The sequence below is a fragment of the Triturus cristatus genome, chromosome 7 (assembly GCF_964204655.1).
Source record: "Triturus cristatus chromosome 7, aTriCri1.1, whole genome shotgun sequence".
Classification (NCBI taxonomy): domain Eukaryota; kingdom Metazoa; phylum Chordata; class Amphibia; order Caudata; family Salamandridae; genus Triturus; species Triturus cristatus.
The window spans coordinates 812412358-812436047 of NC_140590.1; the positions used below are offsets into that span (position 1 = coordinate 812412358).

Genomic DNA, 23690 nt, shown 5'->3' on the forward strand with positions numbered 1-23690 from the left:
GAAGTGTGCTAAGTGGGTGGAACTTTGGGAAAACTGCAAAGGAGTTAATTTACCTCAGATACTCTCCTGAACTCTGTGTGTGTATGTATGTATGTGTGTGTGTGTATATATATACGCGATTATCTAGTTATGGTAATACCTATGAGTTATTTCATATGATGTGAAAAATACTATCAGGATAACACATTGACATTATGTGGTTATTAGGTTTGGCAGGGTATATATCTGTAACATTGAAGGAAATGTATGTTTTCTATGTCCATTAATTGATGCACTAGCACTTGCACTTTAAAAAGAGCGGTCATCAGCCAAAGTGTTGTCATGTGATCAAGGGCGGGATCGCCCGAAACGCGTAATGGCGGAGAATGGCTAATAAATAACTGCACGAATAAGATTGGGTCTGCGCTCGTTTGTTTTCCAACCAAGGGAAGAGTGAAGGCGAGTGGAGGTGATATATATATATATATATATATATATATATATATATATATCCAATCCAAAAATTCTTTATTTCGGCCATATAGACCATAAAAGATGCAATGAAAACATTACAAACATTAAAACATTATTTTAAAACACATTTAAGTAGAGTCCGCTCTCCCAGCGAGGAGTGATTTAAAATTGCATTAGAAAGTACAAGGGGCTTCAGAGGATTTTTTCTTTCTGATCAACCATATGGCCATAAGAAATTTGGAAACAGCGAACACAATGTGGCCCAGGGTGCTAGTTTTCAAAATCCTGTATGCCTGTGCATACTCTCTGAACCCCAGGTTCTTACAGAGCGGTGCTATCCAGTATTTTCTGGGCCTTTGGTATGCAGGGCACACAAACAAGATGTGGGGGTCATCTTCCACATGGTTGTTACAGCAGGGACATGTTTTATCGCCCCCATTTGTCCACTTGGAGGTGTATGAATTAATAGGTAGTATGCTAAGCCTCCATTGAACATACAGTTTCCTCGCCAGGATGGGAAAGATAAAATCCATAAAAGGTTCAAAAACATAAGAATTTTTGGATTCTAAAAATCGCAAAGTTAGGGTGCCGCTATTTTGAGCGTCCATCAAGTGAGCAAGGGACCTGGCTTTGTAGATTTGTGCCAGGGCTTTGCGCAAGATTGTTTGGCAGCCTCGCGCGGGGTCCTCCCACAGGACACAGAGATTGATGGCAGACAGTTCATTTTCCACAAAGGTGAGCCAGGGGATTTTGCCGCTGCAGTTTAAACTCATGACATGGGTGAGATCCTCCCTATAATGATGAAGTTCGTCTGTAGACCAGAGCCTGTGCCAGAACTTCACTGGCTTTGACACAAGCTCCTCTGCAATAGGGGGGAGACCCATGTCCATTCTCAGAGGCTGAAGTGGCGTGGCACTTGAAAGGGCTAGAAGGCGCCTTAAAAAACTATTTTCCACTGTTGATAAGCCCTTCAACGCTTTGTATCCCCATAGCTCACTGCCATACATGGCCGCAGCCTTGGCCTGGGTCTTGTAAGTTTCAAGGGCCGGGCTTATGGGCTTGAAGGAAGAAGTATTAGCCACTTTCAGGATTGCACCCGACAGTTGGGATAATTTGGCCTTAGATCGTACTATCTGTCGGTCCCATGCTAAATTTTCCTGCAGTGTTACCCCCAGATATATGAAGGTGGACACCCTCTCAAGGCTGGCGGTCCCCAGGGTGGGATTGGGCCTAGTTTTGGTTGGTGGATTGAAGATCATGAACTTGGTCTTTTCTGTGTTCACCTCCAACCCATGCTGATGACAGAAAAGACCAAATCCATCCAGGATCCTCTGGATCCCCATGGGGGATTTTGAAAGGAGGAGGGTGTCGTCGGCAAACATGATTGCCGGTACCTTCCTACCTGCCAAACAGGGGGCGTCGTTGTCCTTGACGTTTTCCAGGTGTGAGATGACGTTGTTAATGAATAAGCAAAACAGGGTCGGTGCCAAGACACAACCCTGCCTCACACCTCGACGGACAGGAAACCTGGATGAAAGTTTGCCATCTTTCCCACACCTGACTTGAGCATAGTTGTTCTCATGCAGCCTGGCTAAGATGTTAAGTAGCTGGGGGGAATTCCTAACTTTTCCAGCACCTCCCAAAGTTTCCTGCGCGGGACTAGGTCAAAGGCTGACCTCAGATCCACGAAGACCATGTACAATCTCCCCCCCTCGATCCTCACCGTCTTCCAGTAGAGGAGAACGAGGCGGAAGATCTGGTCCATGGTCGACGTGTTTTTCCTGAAGCCAGCCTGCAGGGGACTCATGATGTCATTTTCCTCCACCCAGTCTAATAGATGGTTCAAAATAAGGCGCGTAAAAAGCTTTTGGGGAACATCTATCAGGCTAATAGGCCTGTAGTTTGCCGGACTCAAAGGGGACCCTTTCTTGTAAATCGGAACTATTTCAGCCCCTAGCCAAGAGGAAGGGACCGCCATACCTCCCAAAATAGCATTAAAAAGAACAAGAAAGTACGGGGCCCAGATGTCAGGGTGGTATCTGAACAGATCACCGGGTAGCTTATCCAACCCCGGTGCCTTCCCCAGCGCTAGGCGCTCCAGTGCTAGCTTCACCTCCCCCAAGGAAAATTCCAAGGCCACATCTGGAAGGCAGGGGGACTCCACCACCATCCCTTCCGGCCAGAGAGTGGTATCTTGATATAGTGTCCCAAAGTGGGCCTCCCAAATAGAGGGGGCAATATTGGGTTCTACTGCGGATAGCAGATCCCCTGTTCCATTGTTTACCAGAGCCCAAAATTTTCTAGAGTCTTTGGATTTGAGGGCTTCAGTCAGTTCATGCCAGTGGTTCCAATCCCACTCTGCCCTTGCGTTGGCCAGTGCTAACTTGTACCCCCTCCTAAGGGCTGCAATCTTCACCTTATCACTACCCTCTTTAATTGCGGAAAGAAGCTCAGACTTAGTTTTCCTGCAGGTGGAGGTGTACCAAGTCGGAGCGCGAGTCTTTTTCCTTCTAGTGGGCAGGGCCGGATTGAAGACATCTGCAAGGTCCCTCACTAAGGCCTGGTGAATGCCAAATAGTCTCTCATTGTAGTCAGAGGGTCTTGGTTGATTGATGAGAGCATCCACCTCCTGGAACCTGGGGAGTGCTATGCCATAGAGGTTATTTATAGCTTCTTCTTTATCAACTAGCTTCCCCCATTTCACCCGGTGCCTGCTTGTAGTGAGTAGTAGGTCTCCCTGGTCGACTCCAGAATCGGTAGTTAGCAGCCCTATAGCAGGGGCTGGGTGCTGGATCTCCAACAAAAGGGAATTGTGGTCACTGTCTGTCCTCGGGATCACTCTAAAATCTTGAACTTTGGGCCACAGGGAAATATCTATAAAAATGTAGTCCAACCTTGACTCATGGCCCTTTTTGTTGAAAGTACACACCGAAGGAGTGTCAGAGGGGGTGCGTCCGTTACACGCCCTCAATGCAAAGTTCAGAGTGAGAGAGGTAAGTTGTACTGCCAACGGAGACCAAGCTTTGGGGTGAGGTGAGGAGGAAGGTGGGACTCCCCAGTGGTCATCCTCGGCAGTAAAGGCACCCTCCATTAGACCTTCCAGGGGTTCAAAGTGGCAGTTGAAATCTCCTCCCATCACTATTTTCAAGTCACCTGGCAGTTGCCCTAGAAAAGATGAAAGATCAACTAGGATTGGGGATTCCTTGCCCACAGCGACTGGTCGAGAGTAGACGTTAACAATAGCCCATGTACTTTTACCAGGCCATCTGAGGAGCACACACTGAATGTCCTGTGAAAGTGTATCCATTCTTTCCACCTGACACCCAATGTGGCTCGCCACCCAGATTGCTAAACCTCCCGAGGGTCTCCCCCTCCCATTCGACTTTGCCGGGATTTCAAAAATGTCATATCCCCTCCTAAGCTGTGGTGCCCTAGCCCATGTCTCCTGGAAGAGGAGGATGTCACTTTTACTGACCAAAGTTTCCCACTCCGGGGTATCCACCTTACTTGAGATGCCAGCTACATTCCAGGAAAGGATAGTCAGGCCTGGACCTTGAAATTGCGGACCTGCTTCACTTGGTGCAGACGGGATGTCATGTGCAAAATTACCCAGGTCACCCAAACCAGTAGTAATGGGCGACTGGGTGGGTAATTCAACAAGCTCCACCAATTGCGTTGTAAGAACAGTTGGTGTGTTTGGTGGATCCTCATCTAAAACTTGGATGCTTCCCAGGGCGGTCCCCCCCTCATTTGCAGGGGCCAGGGACCTTTTTTCATTTACGGGAACAGATGTACCTTCCCCCCTGAGTGTAGACCCATAGGCAGAATTTACTGGGTGTTGTGGAGTGTCCCCCCTTATTGGTCAATCTACTTGGTCCAAGCAGGAGAATCTATTCTGATGGACAAAATTGCCATGGGCGGGCAGTGTGTTGTGCTTGGGACTGTACCGTGAACCATCTACGGCGAAGCCCACTCTGGTCCAACTCTGTTCCCTCCCCACTACTAAGTTGGAAACATTTGGGTAGAAGTGTGAGAGGGACACTAATTCTATGTTGGACTTATCCGGCCTTACCAGCCAGTTATATATATATATATATATCAGCGTGCCGGAAGGCAAGGTCACCAGAGTTCAGAGCGGCATTGTGCAACAGCGGTTGTGTACTCCGTCTGTTTTTAACTGCATTCTTGTTTTTATCCATTTTAAATCAATTTCGTTACCTGGCACTTTCCTTCGGGCCAGTCCCCGTTCCACCGCAGCTGAGTGCTGATTGCGTGGAGGGGGCGTGGCTCCGTCCACAATACTATCACTTCCGTTTGGGGCACAATACTTAATCTGTATGTGTGTCCGGACGCGCCGCTGGCGCGCCAAAGGCAAGCCCATCTGCGCCTGTCCGCAGCCAGTTCGCGACCAGCGCCAGCCATGCTATCCGTTAGCTGAAAAACGAGGCAATCCAGTGGCCTAGACACGAGCTCTTGGCCCTGAACGTTAAAACCTGCACTAAGGCACATGGCTTCAATCTGGCATTTGATGTGTCCCTCAGCATGTGCACGGAGTGTAATTGGGCGCTGGGAGGTGCGGGAGCTCACAAGGGCACAATAAATGCAAAAAGAGAGCAGAGTATGCCAGACGAACAGATTAGGGCATGCCTGATTAACTGCAGATCCCTGCCAAGGCATGCTGGGGATTTGTGGTTTCTTCTGGCAGAGATGGAGTATGAGATCATGTTCCTGACAGAAACATGGTTGAAGGATGATACTCTTGCAGCTGTGGCACTTGCTATTCCACCCAGTTTTAAAATATGCTGCGCGACTAGGGAAGGAGAAAAAAAGAGTAGGAGGAGTAGCGATTATTCTTAAGGATGCCTGGGAGATTGCTTGATCAGCATTGTTGAATATGGATGTGATAGAAGGCCTTCATTTTTGCATTAAGATGAACCCTACAACCTCCTTCACCGGCCTGTTAATATATAGACCTCCTGACTGCCTACAAAATATTCACCTAGAATCCTGCAACTATATCGCGCAGAAATCTCTTTTATTCTCCAATTTTACAGTACTTGGGGATTTTAATTTACACGTCAATGACCCTTCCTGCGTACAAGCCATGCAGGTAGTTTCCTCTCTTGAAGGAGCCAATTTACCCCAACTGGTCTATCATCCCAGTCACAAAGCGGGGCATAGCCTGGATCTGGTTTTCTCCAATATCCCATGTCTGAAAATCAAAGCCCAGAGTCAGGTGGTGTGGTCTGACTATTACCTAGTGCCTTTCTCCTTTAACCTGGCTAAACCCCATCTGCCGGATAGCTCTGGATACTTCTTAAAGAGAAATTGGAAGAAGCTGACGGAAGAGTTTTTAGGACCTGTGTTGTGGGCCAGCCAACCTACACTATCTAAGGACCCAAATGCAGATGCCGCGACCCATCATAATTGGATTGAGGATGTAGTAGAGTCCACTGTTCCAGACAAAATCATGAAATCTTTTAGGAAATCTCCATCTGCCCCTTGGTTCTCGGAGTTGCTAGGGACTATGAAAAGCAGATGTAAGCGCCTTGTGAGACAGTGGAAAGCAGACTATGATAGCACAGCCAAAACAATATATAAAAAAAATCGCTGAAGAATTGTATAAATCAATGAAGGAAGGTAGGAGAGATTATATTGTTCAATGTATTGAGAAAGCCGATAAATTTGACAAAGCCATTTTCAAGGTTGTAAACGCTTTCCTTAAACCTCGTGAGTTGATGACTGACGCACAACTCTCGGTGGCCTTATGTGAGAAAATATCAGATTTTTTTTTTACAACAAAATCCGTAAGGTCTACAATTCTTTCTCAGCAATAGTTGATATGGTCAAATCAGACGTAATGATTAGAAAAGCTCCTAGGTTTTTTTTCTCAGCACTCACTCTGATATCACAGGAGGAGGCACTGGCGGTGATCCTGGGCTGTAAATCAGGTTCACCGGAGGACCCATGTCCTCCGAAACTACGGAAAGAGCTGGCTAACTCCTCCATCCAGGTGCTGTCTGAAACATGGAACACCTCCCTCACTACCGGCATCTTCCCTGATTTATGGAAGCACGCCACCCTCCTCCCCCTTAAGAAGAAATCCAATGTTGATTCAAGTGAACTGAATAATTACAGACCAATCTCTCTGCTACCTGCTCCAGCTAAGATGCTTGAAAAGATGGTGCAGAGACAATTGGCTAATTTTATCGATAGACACGAAATCCTGCATGACACCCAATCTGGCTTCCGCGCTGGTTTCAGCACAGGGACAGCGTTGATAGGGGTGTCAGATTCAGTCAGGATGGTGCTGGATTCAGGGGCATCAGCTATGCTGGTGCTCCTGGATCTTTCAGCAGCATTTGATACGGTGGACCACTCCATTTTGGTTTGGCGCCTCTCGGACATGGGGATAGAGGGCACAGTCTTGATGTGGCTAAAATCTTTCCTCCATAAGCGCACGCAAAGGGTGGCGCTTCAACCGCATTAGTCCAATCGCAAGCACTTATGGTGTGGGGTTCCGCAGGGGTCGGCCCTGAGCCCTTTGTTTTTTAATTTTTATCTGGCCCCTTTATTTTCACTGATTGCCAACTGAGGGGTGAAGGCGATCTATGCTGATGTTACCCGGTTGGTATTTCCTTTTAAAGATCTGTCAAGTGATTCCTTTGAGAACTTTAAGAGTTGCTTAAAAGATATAGCGCAATGGATGAATAACAGCAAACTCAAGCTGAATGCAGATAAAACGGAGGTGCTGTTTTGTGGTAAAAATCAACCTTTGGTGGCCGGAGGAAATGGGCTGTCCTCCCGCCCATGCAGGTTGTGCAAAAAATTTGGGAGTAAAATGGCTGCCGGACTTATCTTTTTCGGCCCAAATTCAGCAGGTAACAGGTGCATGCTTTAGCAGTCCGAGAAACCTGTGAAAAGTCATACACCTCTTGCCAGAAAACTGTTGTCGGGTCGTTGTTCACGCCACAGTAACCTCTCACTTGGATTACGCAAATGGCCTTTATCTAGGTCTACCGGCATACCTGATAAGGAAACTGCAAATGGTTCAGAATGCGGCTGCGAGATTCATCAAACGTGTTCCATTCAGACAGCATATCTCTCCGCATCTCAAAGAATTGTATAGGTTGCTGGTCGCCAATAGAATTAAATTTAAGGCCTTAGCCTTTCGGGCATTCCATGGACCATGCCCCAGTTATTTTAAGCTGAGGCTAGGCGCGTACAAGCAGTCTCGGCTACTTAGGTCTAGTTCTCAGAACCTGCTATGCACCTCCGAGTTCGGAAAGCACGGATGGGCGGCAGATCTTTCATGTTCAGGGCATCCATGATCTGGAACGCCTTGCCCAACGCACTGCACCAGATTTCTTCGGAAACACAATTTAGGAAATCAGCAAAAGCATGGCTTTTTAATCAAGGCTAATCTCCTGGACTCTCTGAACGCCATGTGTCCTTGCGCACCACCTGTTGCTATAGCGCCGGGACACCTCTTCGGAGGTAGCTGTTCGCGCTCTACAAATGGCAGTATTAATATTATATGTACACACACACAGAGTTCTACACACACAGAGCTCAGGAGAGTTGTCCAAGGTAAATTAACTCCAGGTCAAGAGTTTGCTTGGCGAGACTCCACCATTGGAGATCAAGTGGTTCCCCTCCTCCAAATGGGTCAGGGGAAGTTTGGCGGTGCTGAAAGCTCTAAATGAACCACTTCATCATCTTTGGGACTTTGATTATTGGCAAGTTCATGCGAAAGAGCAAGCCATGTGTTATACATGAAACAGTAGTACAGGATCATTTAGCCAGATTACCACATACATTAGGTGTGAGAGAATGGTAGCTCTGTAGGTCAGTCTTGAACCGGGTATTAGTTTTAGCCATCAGATATGAGAGGGAGCTGCAGTGCTTAATCTGAGCCGGTGGTTGCCGGAGGGGGCCACCAGCACTCATTTTTGGGGACTGGCACTTGCTTTTCCTCATCAGACCTTGAGCAAGACAGAGAACAACACACAAGGAAGTAGGAAGAGAAAGACTAAAAAACAATAGTAATAAAGGCAGAAAACAGGAATCTGCAAGAATTATATAAAGGGGAAGTGAGCGTTTGCTGGTGGATTAAAGAGGAATGAAGTGCAATCAAGACTATGCAGTCTTGGTATTCGGCACGCTGACATTCTATAACGCTGGCCACAGACTTCTGAGTAAAACTGCGGGCCCTGGCACTGATTCTTTTACAAATTAAGCAGTGGAGAGCTGCATGGGTAACACAGAGACCAGTTAATACACCAATCGAGCAGTATTGCCAGTCAGTCATGTTATTCTCAGTCTAATTATGTTCATATAATAGATATCTTTAGAACCCATCAAATATTGTTAAGCACATGAGCGTGTGAGTTACAGGTTTTCTCTTTACTAGCCTCAGGTATTCCTTTGAAACAGGCCAACACCAAGCCATTTGGTAGAGCAAAGATGAATATAGGGACAGATTCTGCTTAACAAAGAAATCGAACCAGCCTAACTGATCATCGCCAAAGCTTTGTTGACATGAGTGTTAACCGGGGTTCCTACACATTTTGCAAAGGGTATACTGGAACGTATAGAGTGGGAAACGTTCACATGGAATTATTAGCATAGACACGTACCAGATGGAACTAGTTTGTAGACTACTTGTGTGCACAAATTCTTAAGTGCAAGATGCCAAATCTGAATTCTGTTGAGATTATGCATTTGTGGAGGGGTACACAGCATGCACACGTGATTATCTACCCAGGGCACATTTAAGTATTTTCCATGCTACTCTGCTGCCAGTTAACTGAGCAATACCCAGACCCAGCCCTAATTGTGTGCTTGGCAAATCGTGTGAAAATAGTGAAATCAAAGTGTATGAAATGGTAATAAAGCTCTTATTTGTCTAGGCTGTAGCAAGCACCATTTCAACTCGAGACATCTATGCTATAGAGAAGGGTGTGTAAGAGAGACTAATGCTGTAAATCAAAGGACAGTGCTCAAAGTAATTTCTGGGTACCAGCTAGAGCGTGGAAGAGCTAAAGGATTTCCTTGCAGCTTTTTAGGTGTAAGCATTACAACGCCTGTAAGTACTGCACTTATGGTCACAGCTTGCCCCAAAGTCTGGTGTGACAGACTGAAGTGCTGAGAAATTGATTAGCGATGAGAAGCCTTTCTATGTCTCCTACCTCAATTGAGTTATTCAAGGTATGTTTACTTTTTTCAATTGAGCAGTCACATTTCCAGTTCCGAAAATGGGTACATAAAAAAAAATCTGGGCCCCTGGCTCAACCTCAGGTCACCTATGAAAAGAATGCTTTGGGTTTTTTCCATGTGCCAATACATATTAGTACACTTTTGAGTATGTTAATGTTGAGTCCTTTGTCCTCGAAGGACACCTCCAAGCCAGTTAGACGTCGGTCGTGCTGTTCTGTGTCCTGCCAGCAGCACAGACCAGACTTAGACAACCACTGACAGGTCCATCCCTTTAATCAGCCAGTAAACACCACTCATGTTATTTAAAAGCTGATTAAATAGCACTGATGCAAGTATGCAACCCTGGTAAACCCCTTCAATAATGATGAGTTGTACAACGGGTCCGCCGTACAACAGAAACGCGCCTTACTCTCAGTATCTTGGTGTCAAAGACAAGTCAATTCTAGAATCCCTTGGGAAGAGATCTGAAAATTTCATTGAAAAAGCTTCATTCTATCTGATGCGTCCAATTCGTTTTTAAGGGCAAAGAAACCATTTTCCTTGCCCAGAAAGTCATGTTTTAAAATAACCGGTAAAAAGAAACCATGATGGATGGGGCTTATGCCTAGGCAAAAACCTGCTTGTACTGGGCTCTTAACATCATCCTCTTCTACCAAGATGAAACCTCAATATAAAATCAGTTTGGCAAATATTGTGTCCGTTACTCATAGCAATAAGGCTGGGCAGTAGGCTGGATGGTAGTTCACGGGCATCGTATTAGGACCTTTTTGTGGCTTGTCATTATTTCTAAGTATGCCAGTATTGGGGTACTTTCCCAAGCAAGAATACTGCATTACATTCAGTCTGCAAAAAACATTTTGCCCAGGAGACCACTCCTGGTCTAAATAATTCTGCAGATAGACTGGCAAGATAGAAAACCTTGAGCCTGCATCTCAGCCTGTGGACCATCAGCAGCCTGTATGCCAGACACCAGAGAAGACCACATCTATACACAAATCCGCTGCTCTGAAAACTCCAGTCAAGAGTACACTTACCTGCACCTATCTGTGGTGTCCTACAATCCTCCTCGGATTGAGCTCACGAACCACCTATCCTGGATCCTCCACCTGCGGCCACAAGAGTTCACCTGCAACAAATGTTCTCCGCATTCTAAGGGGAGAGCACACTTACCTTCTGTCCTGGGTACTCCCAGGCAAAATCAACGCTTATTTCTGGCTCTCCCAAGACGGTGCAAGTCACAACAAAGCTCTCTCCAGCACGTATGGAGCTCACAGAGGACTGGATCGTGGCTTTTGGAGCGGACGAGGGAACTAGAAAGCAAAATGACAAGGATAAGTTATAAAAGAGGCGGCGTTAGAAAGGAGAAAAAGAAGCCCACTGTGAGAGCATCCTAACATGGCTGATGTTTAAAGTCCTTCTAGTCTTCTGAACAGCACTCGAGGCAACACAACTGTGGCACAGTGACGTCTAGACCAACAGCCACAGCTGCCTGTGTACGTTTTCAATACAACATTGTACACATGCCAAAAAATTTAACCATGCATACACATCACACACAAATATACAAATCCTATAGGACCAAGCCATAGCACACCCACAATCATAACATGGGTGCTGTATTTGCTTTCCTCTGCAAAGCAGGGAGTGTGCCGGAGTATTCCTCTCCCATGTTGTTGATTAATGGAGATATGAGAACAGTGCAAGGTGACCAGATGACGCCCTGGCAAGTCTTTATTGCCAGGGTTGTGGTACATCATCAATAATGTTGTTCTGACTAACAAGATAGAAAAACATGAGAGGGCCTCTGAGTCAAGATAATAGGGAGAGCAGGGGAAATACAATAGCTAACAACAAGCACAGTCTCCCTAATTGCTACCTTCAAAAGGGAAGTATATCCATAAATTCACATGTTCCATAGACAAGTAGTTTTCAAAATGTATTATGTTTTCTAATACATGTAAAAAATTAATATAAATGACATGTAAATATCAGAGATAAAATGAAATTATCAAAAAAGCCACAATAGCGGGCATCAATTGTTATGGAGCCCCATAACCATGATGAGAAGAACAGTAAAGAGTGCATATACAAAATTCAAAACAGTACACAAACATGAGACAGTGAATCAATACATAAAAAACACAACAGAAGAAGATATAATGACATACATAGAATATACAATAATGTGATGACAAATACACAGGAAATGCGCCGACGCGCGTTTCGGAAGTGAGACATTTTTTATCCAATTCCTTCATCAGGGAGCTGAGAAATCAAGTAGGGTGGTGGCCAACAGCCATCCTGGATACGTGCACTATTCCTAGATGTGCAATAAAGGGGGCTCAATAGAAATACATACTACATACGTTTTATAAATGCGATGTAATCTGGTAACAGAATGATGGAGCTGTTGCACGCCAGTGGAGATGGATACCCTCCCCAAGCAACGATGCACTCAAAGATGCTATGCTGTACTAGGTCACAATGAGGATTAAACCAATGGGAGAACTGAGTGCCAGTGAAGAAAGGTGGGGGCATCTGTCCTGGGATAAAGAACTCCTCGACGTTAAATGGGGAGCTCAATAATGTCTTCTCCTCAAAAAAGATAGAACCTGGCGGCGATCTGCACTGTCCACGCGGCAGAGATTCCTGTGCATGGTACCTGTCCAACTGGGGCAGAAAAAATGGAACAGCGTAGAACTTATGAACCCATGTAAAACATTAAGGTGTTAAAAATAATCTTCATTCACGGTGATATGTAACATAATGTAACGTTATGAATAAAATGAAGTCTTGTGCTAAAAATGTATATATAAAATTGTACGCTACTTTTGCTCCTTCAGATGAGAAGTCTTCAATGTATATTTAATTTGGATAGCTCGTTGAATGCAAACCTAAAATGATAAGCAGACTGAAGCAATTTTATCATGCTGGAAATAAAAAGATCGATGCTATCCTTAAATATGAAATGAATATTATGATTTTATCTGTTTTGAATACTAAGGACCTTATTTAGAGTTAAGCGGGTGGGATTCTCCGTGACAAACTTGGCAATTGCCCCACCTGCCATATTACAAATGCATTATACCCTATGGCAATTGTAATATGGTGGACAGGACATTGTCCATGCTTTGATGGAGTATCCTGTCAGCTAAATTCGGAATATGGCCCTAGGGTTTTTATTGTGTGCAACATTTTCAAAGTGTTATTTCATTCTAATAGCATGGCTTCAAATTTGGTTTGGTGGGCTGGATTTCAATGCTATTAGAGGAGTTTATGAAAAGTGAAGAAAGACTTGCTTTGCATCCTTCTTCAAGATGTGACAGTGTGGCCCTGCTTGTGTCAGAACCAACTGCTAGCTTATTTTATCTCAGCTGTGCATTATGCCAGGAGAGGACATCCAGAAGAAACTCTTTAGCAACGGTCAAGAAAAAAAAATACATCCTTGATTAATAGTTCAGTCAAGGATGAGGATGTATATACTTTGCCGTTTGTAGAACCTTTCTGTTTCTGTGCATTAGTCAGCTTGGATTTATCTTATTGAGCTCTCTAAATACAACTAGTTACATCAGAGGCAGACCAAATGTGTACCAAGTGTAGAAGATGCAGAAAAAAAAATAGCATCTTCAGTAATGTCGTAGTACGGCACAAGTTGTGCCAGAACTTTTTACGTTAGTTAAACTTTATCTGAGCTGAGACTTGTGTCTGCAAAGTGCATCCAGCATTAAAAATCTACAACAAAAGGCATAATTGGAACCTATGTTATCAGCATCCTCACTTGTATGGTGTCCGCACATGGAAAAGACTAGAGGTCTTCATGTTAGGAGTTTTTGTTTAATTTCATTTCTGAAGACCGAAGACACGTGAGGCACTGGTTTAATTAGAAAAACCATCTGAGACCCCACATCAACTATGTTTAATGGCACAGTGCATAAGGAGCCTGTCGTCACAACTGAACACTAGTGCAAGTATGCAATGTATAGTTTCACAGTCCGTGTCTACTTGTAAACCAGAAACTGGTGAATCGCTTCCTTCAGGGTTGTGTAATATTTTTAAGGCTTGTGCTCACACTTGTGCGAACTTTGGTTTTATTCTCGAGATATTTGCATGGTATGACACTCCGTACAGTTACAATCAGGTAATTAGATGAATGTGCAATCTGAGTGTTTAGCTTGGTGCCTTGCCGGTTCTCTTATTAGTGCTATTACTTCAATGTTTTGTGTCAATACGCTTAAGTTCACCTTTGGTTATTTCAGTTGTATTGGACTAGAAAGCGATGCCGAGGTGTATCCCTGGTCATGGTTTCTGTTGTGCGATTACTATGCTTCCTGCATCCCCACAGGTTAACGTCACAGTGGTGTAACTGTTACATGTGTGGTCCACGATTGTTGTAGGATGGTTTTGGTTATCTTAGATTCTGTAATATAATATGGTGGGAATGATGACCCGGAATGAGGATTTGAACTATAAGCTATATTAGAAAGTACATTTGGCTTGCCAGGTTGAGGCCATAATGAGAAAACACACAATATGTGAGTTCAGCCAGTACAATGCAATTCACATTATTGAAAGCTGCTGGTTTTAGGATATTGAAATTTCAGATTTTTTATGTAACTTATGATTCTTAGTGGAGATGGGTTTATTGAGTCAGTGTGATCCCGTGATCTATGTTGTAGGATATCATTTGGGCTTTAACTGTTGACTGTTTGGGCCTGATGCAAGACTGATCATAAGAAGAGAATTATAGGAAATTGGCTAGGAACAGGCTATAGGTGATTGAGTAATTTGTTATAAAACTATTTCCAAGGAGTCGTTTTTTATATCAATGATAATCTATAAAGTAAATCTGATTCTCAAATATTTGAATTATTTTAGGACACGTTCTCTGCGGTATCTCAATGATGAGACATGGATTCATGGATGCATGGGAGACATGATGAAAAATAAATAATATGAACAACCGGGGTGTCTATTCCTTATACCTGAAGAAATATTAAGGTATTTTTATGGGCAACTCCATTGACCCAATTAAGTCCTTTTAACTATTTATCATAAATTACTTTGTGATTTTTTGGGAACTTGGACGAGCGATAATAGTATACATCTTTCCCGCAAGTTTATTGCAAAGAAATGTGAAAACTGATTAAATTGTTCTGTGTTTGAAGGACTTCACAGGATGCATTAAGGAGATTAGCTCCTAAGGTTAATTCAATTGGGAACATTAACATCATAATGTCTCTCTAATAGAAATAAGTGAGCGCCTCCTCTCAAATGATTTTATGTGGACTGTTCAAGGAAAGCCCTGATATATGGGGGTAATGCTGCCAGTTGTACATCCTAAGTCAATGCACAAGTGACATTCAACGCATTACAGGTGTCACTATGCACTATCAAACCGGTGTATACGGATTATTTTTAATAAATAGTCGTGGATGACAGCTATGTTTAGATGCATTAACTATTCTGTGAACTGCAGCCACCATTAGTTCTTAATTATACTGACTCTGAAGTGTTTAGCCATCTCATAATTCTTAAGCAGTGCTCATCTACTGATGTAACTATGTGAGCAGGAGGAAGGGACAATATTGCACATGTATGTGTGTATGTGCTATGCATCAGCTTATTTTGTATCCTGCCAACATGAAGAAATGTGTGATGCAAATACAGTTCACGTATTTCATCTTGTAAAACAGTCTCCAGAATTACTAGTTACAAACTGAAAGCTTGAGTACATGGCTTACAGTGTGTGTGCTTGATTGCACAGTTAGGGCATTCATTGCAGATAGTCGTCTCTTACTGCTGGTGGAGAGCAGGACCCCTGCCTGTACTGAGCACACCAAGTAAGCTCACACAATGTGGGCTTACCGGGGCCCCATGCCACAGCCATATTCTAGGTATAAATGTTTTGTGTGCTTATGTTCACAAGTGCTGCCAAGGTGCACACATACCTGAAGGCTCCCCCTAACATGTTCCATTACTCATGTATGAGTCACCTTGTATGGGCCACCAACAGAAAGACTCGCTTTGCATGGTCTTTTGCCAGCTGTACGGATAGGCCTGTAAATACATTATTTGTTTAGGTCTGGGTCCTATTCATTGCACCGCTTTAATTTTACCTCAGACATGTTACTGGACAGCCTTCTTTCACGATCAACTAAGCTGCTTACCTCCATTATTTAAGACTTCAGCGTGCATCCTAGCCTCACATCTAAAATAGTCGAACCTTTTTAAGCCTTGCTTTGTATGCCTGCAGTCAGTCCAACCACATTTAGTGAATATAGCATGATGTACCCGTCCATAAGTGCTCCTCCTACCGCATACTAATAGTCTTTTACTCAGACATGTTCAGATTGCTGTCTTCTATACTGTAGGAAAGTATTGCTGCCTTCTATACTGTAGGAAAGTATAATCTGCTTTCATGGTTACCCCCACTTTTGCTGATGTCATTGTGTTTTTCTGACTGGAACCCTGCCAATCGGGACCCCAAGTCTTTGTGCTTCCTCACTAAATTGGACTATGGTGAGTACTTGGGTACCCATCAGATTGGTTACTGGTGTACCCTTGCAAGACTCTAATATACGGTACTTAGGTCCCCCCATGGGCTGAAGCATGTAATATGCCACCCATGGGAAACCTCTCAAATTATGACTAGAGGCCTGCCATTGCAGCCTGTGTAAGCTGGTGCTAGCACCACTTAGGACAGATATAAGCGTTCTTATATCTGAGGTCACAACACTTAAAACCTATAACTCACTCCTAAGGCAGGCCTTTCATTCCTGAAGGCAGGGTGCTTGGTTATAAGTGTGAGAATGCCCCTACATGAGCAGGACACCCCTACAATTCCTGGAGTCCATTCTCCAGGCGCTGTAAGTGCATCAGCCATTACGATGCATAGAGTGGCCAGGGGTCATTGCGCGATGGCTAACTCTAAACTGGCTGTAATGAACCCTGGCATGTTTGGTATCACACATGTTGGAATCATACCCTAACACCTGTGTTGGAGGTATGATTCCAGGCACTGTGGGGCTCCTCTAGGAAGCCCTTTGTGCTCCCGGTACTCTAGTCTTCTAGAGTCTGACAGCAAGATATGGCTGCTGCCGACCACAGACACGATTCTGCCCTCCTGCTGCTGAGCCAAGCTCAAGCAGGGGAAGGTAGGGCAATAGGTTTCCTGTCACAGGGAGGTGTGACCACCTCCCAGATAGGACTTGGTGTATTGGGCCAGGGTGGGGGGCGCTTGCCAGTGCCACTAGACTACTTTGAAGGGCACATTGTGTGCCCTCCTTGCATACTCCAGTTGGAACCAGTTTAGGAAGCCGTTGGATCCCGCTCTGGTGCGAAACTGGACGAAGGACATGGGAGTATGCTCCCCACTGTCTGGCTCCTCCTTTGGGAGGGACCGCTGAATTGTCCCAACCCTCTCCTCAGGGCACTTAAGGGCTTACCTGTGGGTGGGTCTTTAGATTCATCGTGGGACAGGATTCAGATCTGAAACCACTTCAACCGTTTGGACTTCATTTTGGGAATCGAGACTGCACCGGGAAGACTCCTGCTGCTCCTGATTTATTTATTTATTTATGTGTTTTATAGAGCGCGAACTTGACCCGTTAGGGTATCAGAGCGCTTTACAGGGGAGCAAAGCAATATACAGACAGATTTAGAGTCGACCAGTTACAGCTCAAGTAGCAGTATAGTGCAGGAATATATAGGGTAAAGCGAAGCATGTATTTACAGTTTACATAACCAATTACAAAGAGCGAGAAACCATATTTACAGAGTACATTTTCAATAATTCCGACCCGGTCCCAAGATTCTGGTGTTTCGGGAGACCCGGTAGTTAGGGGGAGGTAGTGGGCCGTCATAGGTTATGCCAAAGAAGTAGCTGAGGTAGTGTTAGACGAGAAATTTGCCCATAAGGAAGATTTTGGCATCCTTTTTGAAGTGAGACAGTGAGGGGATTCTTCTGATGTGGGGTGGGAGAGAGTTCCATATTCTGGTGCATGCTTTAGGTGTGGCTCACTAGTTAGAGGTGGCAGACCCGTAAGCTGAGAATCGGCCAGGGACCAGGGTTCAATTCCCGACGCGGCAGGGTTGTGGACCAGGGTCAAAACGGACTCGATAATTCTCGCCTTGGTACCTACTCTAACCAGGAACACACTCGGCAACTCTGGGCATTAAGCTTGCCTCATCTCTACAACGGCCCCCCACAGACGCCGGGGATGCCTGGTTTCACCTTGGAGATACCCAGAAAGGGACCATCTCACAGGGATAGCCAGGACGGGTTCCCTAGTGGTCTACAGTGCCGGGACGCCCCGTTGCTTGGGTAGCTGTGCGCTTTACAAGTCTACAACATTACAAATCTACAACATTATGTTCAGAATTCCCGTCAAAGGGAAGAGGGGTAGCTGTGGTGGGGTTATGATCTCGGAGGATGGCCAGTATTTCAGTTTCAGTGAGGTCTAGTGGACTTAGAGTTGGAGAAGCGGTGTAGGAGAGGGCCAGAGCGAGGCATTCTTCCTCTGAGAGGTGGCATGGTTGTTTACGGAGACAAAGCTGTCTCAAGTCTAGAGGAAGAGACTGTTTCGGGTGCTCAGTTAAGTGCAGGGATGTGCAAACAGGCAGGGAGGTGAGGTTAGCTAGGGCGAGTTCAGCGAGGTGGAGGAGGTTTGTTAATTCCGCGATAGAGATGTGAATGTTCTGGGTAAGTTTGGTAGCTCTGGAGAACAGAGAGGCCATGTCCCTATCCAGTGGGGGCGATAGAAGGCGGAAGGGCAATGGTGCAGGGGCCGTTAAGTCAGCATGAAAAGGAGATATTGGGGAGGGCTAGTGCGGCCTGTGTTATGGGTCGTAGGATCAGAGCTAGGGCTCCTCTGTGGGATGAGTTGCGGGCTTGGAGGGTAAACACGACTGGTGTCAGCGGGCGTTGGGGACATATCAGTGGCATAGTCTACGTGGGGGGATAGTAGGGGGGGATCAAGGGTCTAGGGGAGATTCTAGGGGTAAGGCCGGGCACCATGTTGGGGAGGGTGGGGGGGTCTGTGTTGGAAGACCTTTGGGGAGTTTGTGAGTGGTTAGCTACATTGGGTAGGCTAGATGAGGGCTTGTCGGGACGTGACATGGTTCCCCTGCTTGCGTCATGTGCGTGGTTACGAAGGAGGGTGAAAAGGTCGGCAAATTTGTCCTAGTTTTTGGCTCAGGCTTGGATCAGGATAATGCCATTTTTGTAAAGAGTGATGGTGAGGTCAGCACGCAGTGTGGGGGACGGTGCTATTGTTAGCTTAGTGCCATATGGGATGTTTTTTGTTGTGCATACATTGAGGAGGAGGGCAAAGGTTTTGCGCCAGGCAGAAGTCCTTCTAGAGTAAAAAATGAGGTCATTAGTGATTATACCGTTGTCCGTGCTATAGCGAAGGTCAGAGACCAATGACTCAGGGTGTATTTTAAGGGTGGAGTGTTTGAAGTGTTTAGCGGCAGTTTTGGAGAGGTTGGGGGGGTAGACCAGAGTGTAAGAATTAGCCCCTGTAGCGGAAAGGCCAGGATTTGCCATGTTGGCTCAGGTGGGCAACTCGAGGATCAATAGAGACAGCCGTGTAGAGAGGTGGGGTGCTCACCGTGCAGAAAACAGGAGTTGGAGGGTGTCAGTATCGGGGGAGGGCGCAGAGTGTCTGGTAGGGAAGAGGAGTGGCTGGCAGCTATCGGAAAATAACTAGTGAGGGAAAGGATAGTGTGGTTGTCTATAGGATTTTCATCCTTATGAGGTCAGGCAGTAGAGGCGAATGTGTTGTCTTAAACTGTAGCCAATTTAGGGTCAGGTGATGAGCTGTCTGCTATGTATGAACATGCTGTGATGATGCCGATGGAAACATAGTTGGTGAGGCAGGATAAACTTTTTAAATGTTAACTGCTCACCTTGGTGATGCTTGCGTGAATGATTAGGTCGGGGAAGGGTCAAGATCCCTGTATTTAGAAGCGGCGACGGTGTTTAGGTCCAGGCTGTCATGCGTGTCTGCAGTCTTTACTCTAAACTTTACTTTAATATGTTAATACAAGAAGGTGCCAGAAAAAAAATAAAAAATAATATATATATATATATATATATATTCACTGAAAAAACCATAGGTTTCACACATGTTATAGTTAGCGGAAATTTTACTGATAAAAAAACAATGAAATTCCCCCGTTATAGTTAGTGCAGGCAACTATAACTCACGCGACCGCAATCCTCTGCTGATGCTAATACTGTATTTAGACACTTATTTGCCCATGTCTTCTTCCATACATTTTTAGCTATACATATATTACAAATATTTTTTTTTCATAAAGACACATATGTCATCAGCAGAAGATTGCGGTCGCGTGAGTTATAGTTGCCTGCACTAACTATAACGGGGGAATTTCATTGGTTTTTTATCAGTAAAATTTCCGCTAACTATAACATGTGTGAAACCTATGGTTTTTTCAGTGAATTTGCAAGGTTTTTTAAATGCTAATTCCTAACTATAACGTGTGTGAAACCTATGGTTTTTTCAGTGAATTTGTACGGTTTTTTAAATGCTAAGTTACTTTACGCCATTCGTGGCGTGCGCACCCACTTAACGCAGTTCGTTCCGTGCGCGCACGGTGCGCTTCGCGCACCGTGCGCGCACAGTGAGCACGCGGTGCGCTTCGCGCACCGCACGCCCACTTTACGCAGTTAGCGCCGTGCACGCACGGTGGGCACGCGGTGCGATGACAAAGCAAGAAAGCACGTCAACAAATCTGTTTCTGCTTTCCTCCGTGACTATGGTATGGGTGCCATTTACCACAACAACTTGCGTTATGACATGCAAGACATTTATAGAGGAGATGGTGTGCACTTCAATGATGAAGGGAACAGAGTCTTCCTCTTAAACCTTAGACTCTGCATCGGTACTTACTTGTAGGTACCACTAAAAAATCATTTCAGAAACACAACGGCTCTTTTTAGAGCCCCCTAATATCTAAACACTTAAATCTGATTTTCATTTTTTTTTTTTTTTTTTTCTACCGTACGCTTACCGTAAGCTTACCGTACGCTTACCGTACGCGTACCCCGTGATTTTTTTTAAAATCAATAAATGTTTTCTTTGTACTTTACAGTCCTTCTTTGACCCCCTCACAAATGTAAGGGGGTCTGTAACTCTCCTCATTGCCCCCTTTCCTTGTTTTCACTCTTTTTTTTCAGAGTGAAATACACAAAATGGCGGCCGCCGCTTCCTGGTTTCGGCCGATTCGAATGTTTACTAAGATCTAAGAGCCAATCAGAATCGCGCTCGCGCACGCCACCGTACGCTTACCGTAAGCGTACGGTAAGCGTACCGTAAGCGGGCTCAGATATATATATTGATTTAAAGGCTATTTTCTCAGAATCTACTGAACAGATTTACACCAAACCTACAAAAGGCACTTCCTTGACCTAGGGACTACCTCTCTGCCAAATTTTGAGTAATTCTGTTCAGCCGTTCGGGCTGTAGCTCGTTCTAAAGGTCCTATGGAAAAATGCATGGGAAAAACGCGTTTTGGGACCCCCCTTTTATCTCAGCCCCCGCTTGACGGATCCCCCCGAGACTTTCAGGGTAGGAGCGAAGCGTAGCGCCCCACCTATTTTGAGAAATTTGCGAGGATTCGTCAACCGGCGCCAAAGTTATTCAAAATAGAATGTTGAGGTTTTCCTATGGAAAAGGGGTCCTAACTATAACTACCTACTGGCGACCGCCAGTAGGTAATATATATATATATATATATATATATATATATACAAATATAGGTGTATTTCCTCTACGAAATAAACATCCAGCACTCCGAAGTAAAAATTGGGCACTCGGTCTTTATTTTAATGAACGAGGTGTAACATCAACGCGTTTCAGCAGACTCACGCTGCCTTGTTCATGATGTTTGTGCACCATTTTTTTCTCAATAAAATACACAACAGTTGGTGAATGACATCAAAGAGGGACTCAACATATAAAATCACAGGCTCTGCTTGGTGTACTTTGGCCGCCATCTTTTAACATGTTTGTTCCTATTCCTTTAACATGTTTTTTGTATGGCACATTACGCTTACTCCCCTCTCCTCCCTTCGTATTTTCTCTACAATCATGTCAGTGTGTTACTCCTCTATGTATTTACAAAAAAGAGGGAGAGAAGGGAGAAGAAATATTTTTCACGACCCAATAATTGAAACTATTTTTTATACCGCAGGAATACACTCCCTTGCACACATTCTTAATAGTCAATTATGGTCGAAATTATCCATACATTTCTATAAAATTTAGGATTTTTTTCAAAGTGCAAGTGCAAATGATATTTGTTCTTAACGAATATAATCGGCAAGTGCCTTTCTTATTTCCTTATAACAATTGGTAATTTAAAGTGCTAGTGCCTATTGTGTAAATTACGCAAGAAATCCCTATTCTACTATGTACAAATAATTGGTCTATATAACATACTATGGTTTTCTTCTATTGAAGCAAAGCCAAAAAACATTCTTTTATATACATTCTGTAGAAAAAATAAATAATCAAAATAGTTTTTCCTAATGATGATTATCATAACATTTTTAAAGTGCAAGTGCTTATGTAAACTTTGGCATTTATCAACTAAAATACCTATTTACTTCCTTCAACCCAGCACAATTAAATAAAACAAAATAGGGATTGTTATCACACGTAAATACATATTTACAAATATTCAGATCATATTTGATATTTTTTTCCCGCAGAGCGATTGTTCATGTTGAATTAACCTCTATGTTGACCACTTTTCACCATTAAAAACAAGAAGGGCAAGAAAAGAAAAAACACCATATCATCAATGGTTTACCATGTGTGTAGTTTCCTATTCACTATTTCTCTCTGAGTGTTTCAAGACAGACACGTGTAGAGATCCTCATCCACATTTAACCCTTGTGGTTCTTTACAATTAAATTCTAGGATGAAATATGTTTCCAATCTCCTTAATTCCTTTTCCCTGTCCCCTCCCCTCTTTTTCCTCGGGACTTCCGCTATGCAGGAATATTGTAAGAATACTGGGTTACTTTAGTGATGGGACTCAAAGTGTCGTGCTATAGGATACGTTCTGTCTTGATTTACGATTGCCCTCCTGTGCTGTAGAATTCGTTTGTATACAGGAAGGGTGGTACTCCCTATATACACTTTCGGACAGGGGCATCATAACAAGTAAACAACATAGCTAGATTTACAGGTCAAAAAACTCTTAATAACAATGGTTTTATTAAAAAAAGTTTTAAAATCAGAGCAATTTACGCCATGCTGGCACGCTTTGCATTTTGGGCATTTCCTAAAACCTGGTTTCTGATGCAACCAGGTGGTAGCTCGCCCTTTCACTTCCTGATATTCGCTCCTTACAACCAAATCTTTTAATGATTTTGATCTCTTATAGGTGATGTCAGGGTGTTTCTTCATTTTGGGGCCTAATACGGGATCATTTCTCACTAGATGCCAATGTTTATTTAAAATAGATCTTATTTCTTTATGCTTTTCATTGAACGTTGTTATGAATCTAGAGTTAATCTGGATTTTATTCTCCTCACTCCGTATTTTCCTCTGTTTTGTTCTTGATGGTTCAAACAGGATTTTCTGTCTATCTAGGTTCCTTGCCTTAGATGAGGCCCCTTTTATTACAGCCGGGGAATACCCTCTTTGGATGAACCTGCGGGTCATCTCACTCTCAATTTTATCATACTCAGCCTGATTACTGCATGCTCTCCTTGCTCTAAAGAACTCCCCAAAGGGGATGCTCCTAATTAATGCAGATGGATGAGCACTCCCCGTATGGAGCACTGTATTTCCGGCGGTAGCCTTACGGAACACTGAGGTCTCCAACTTCCCTCCCACTGGTTTGACCCGGATGTCAAGAAAGTCTATGGTGGCTTTACTGTGGTGACCTACAAACTCTAAATTAATTGAGTTCCGATTCAGGTCTTTGATGAATAATTCTATATCTGTCTCCGTGCCCTGCCACAGCACGAAGACATCATC

The 23690-nt window shown here is 44.2% G+C and overlaps 1 protein-coding gene across 2 annotated transcripts in view; it reads right to left on the reverse strand.

The window, feature by feature from the left end:
* LOC146810625 (platelet-derived growth factor receptor-like protein) overlaps positions 1-23690 on the reverse strand; it is a 119221-nt gene that overhangs the window by 66314 nt on the left and 29217 nt on the right. For both annotated transcript variants that reach the window (XM_085617680.1, XM_085617679.1), the window contains exon 5: positions 10843-10982. In XM_085617680.1, coding sequence (XP_085473806.1) covers positions 10843-10982 — 140 coding nt within the window. The remainder of the gene's footprint in view (positions 1-10842; positions 10983-23690) is intronic.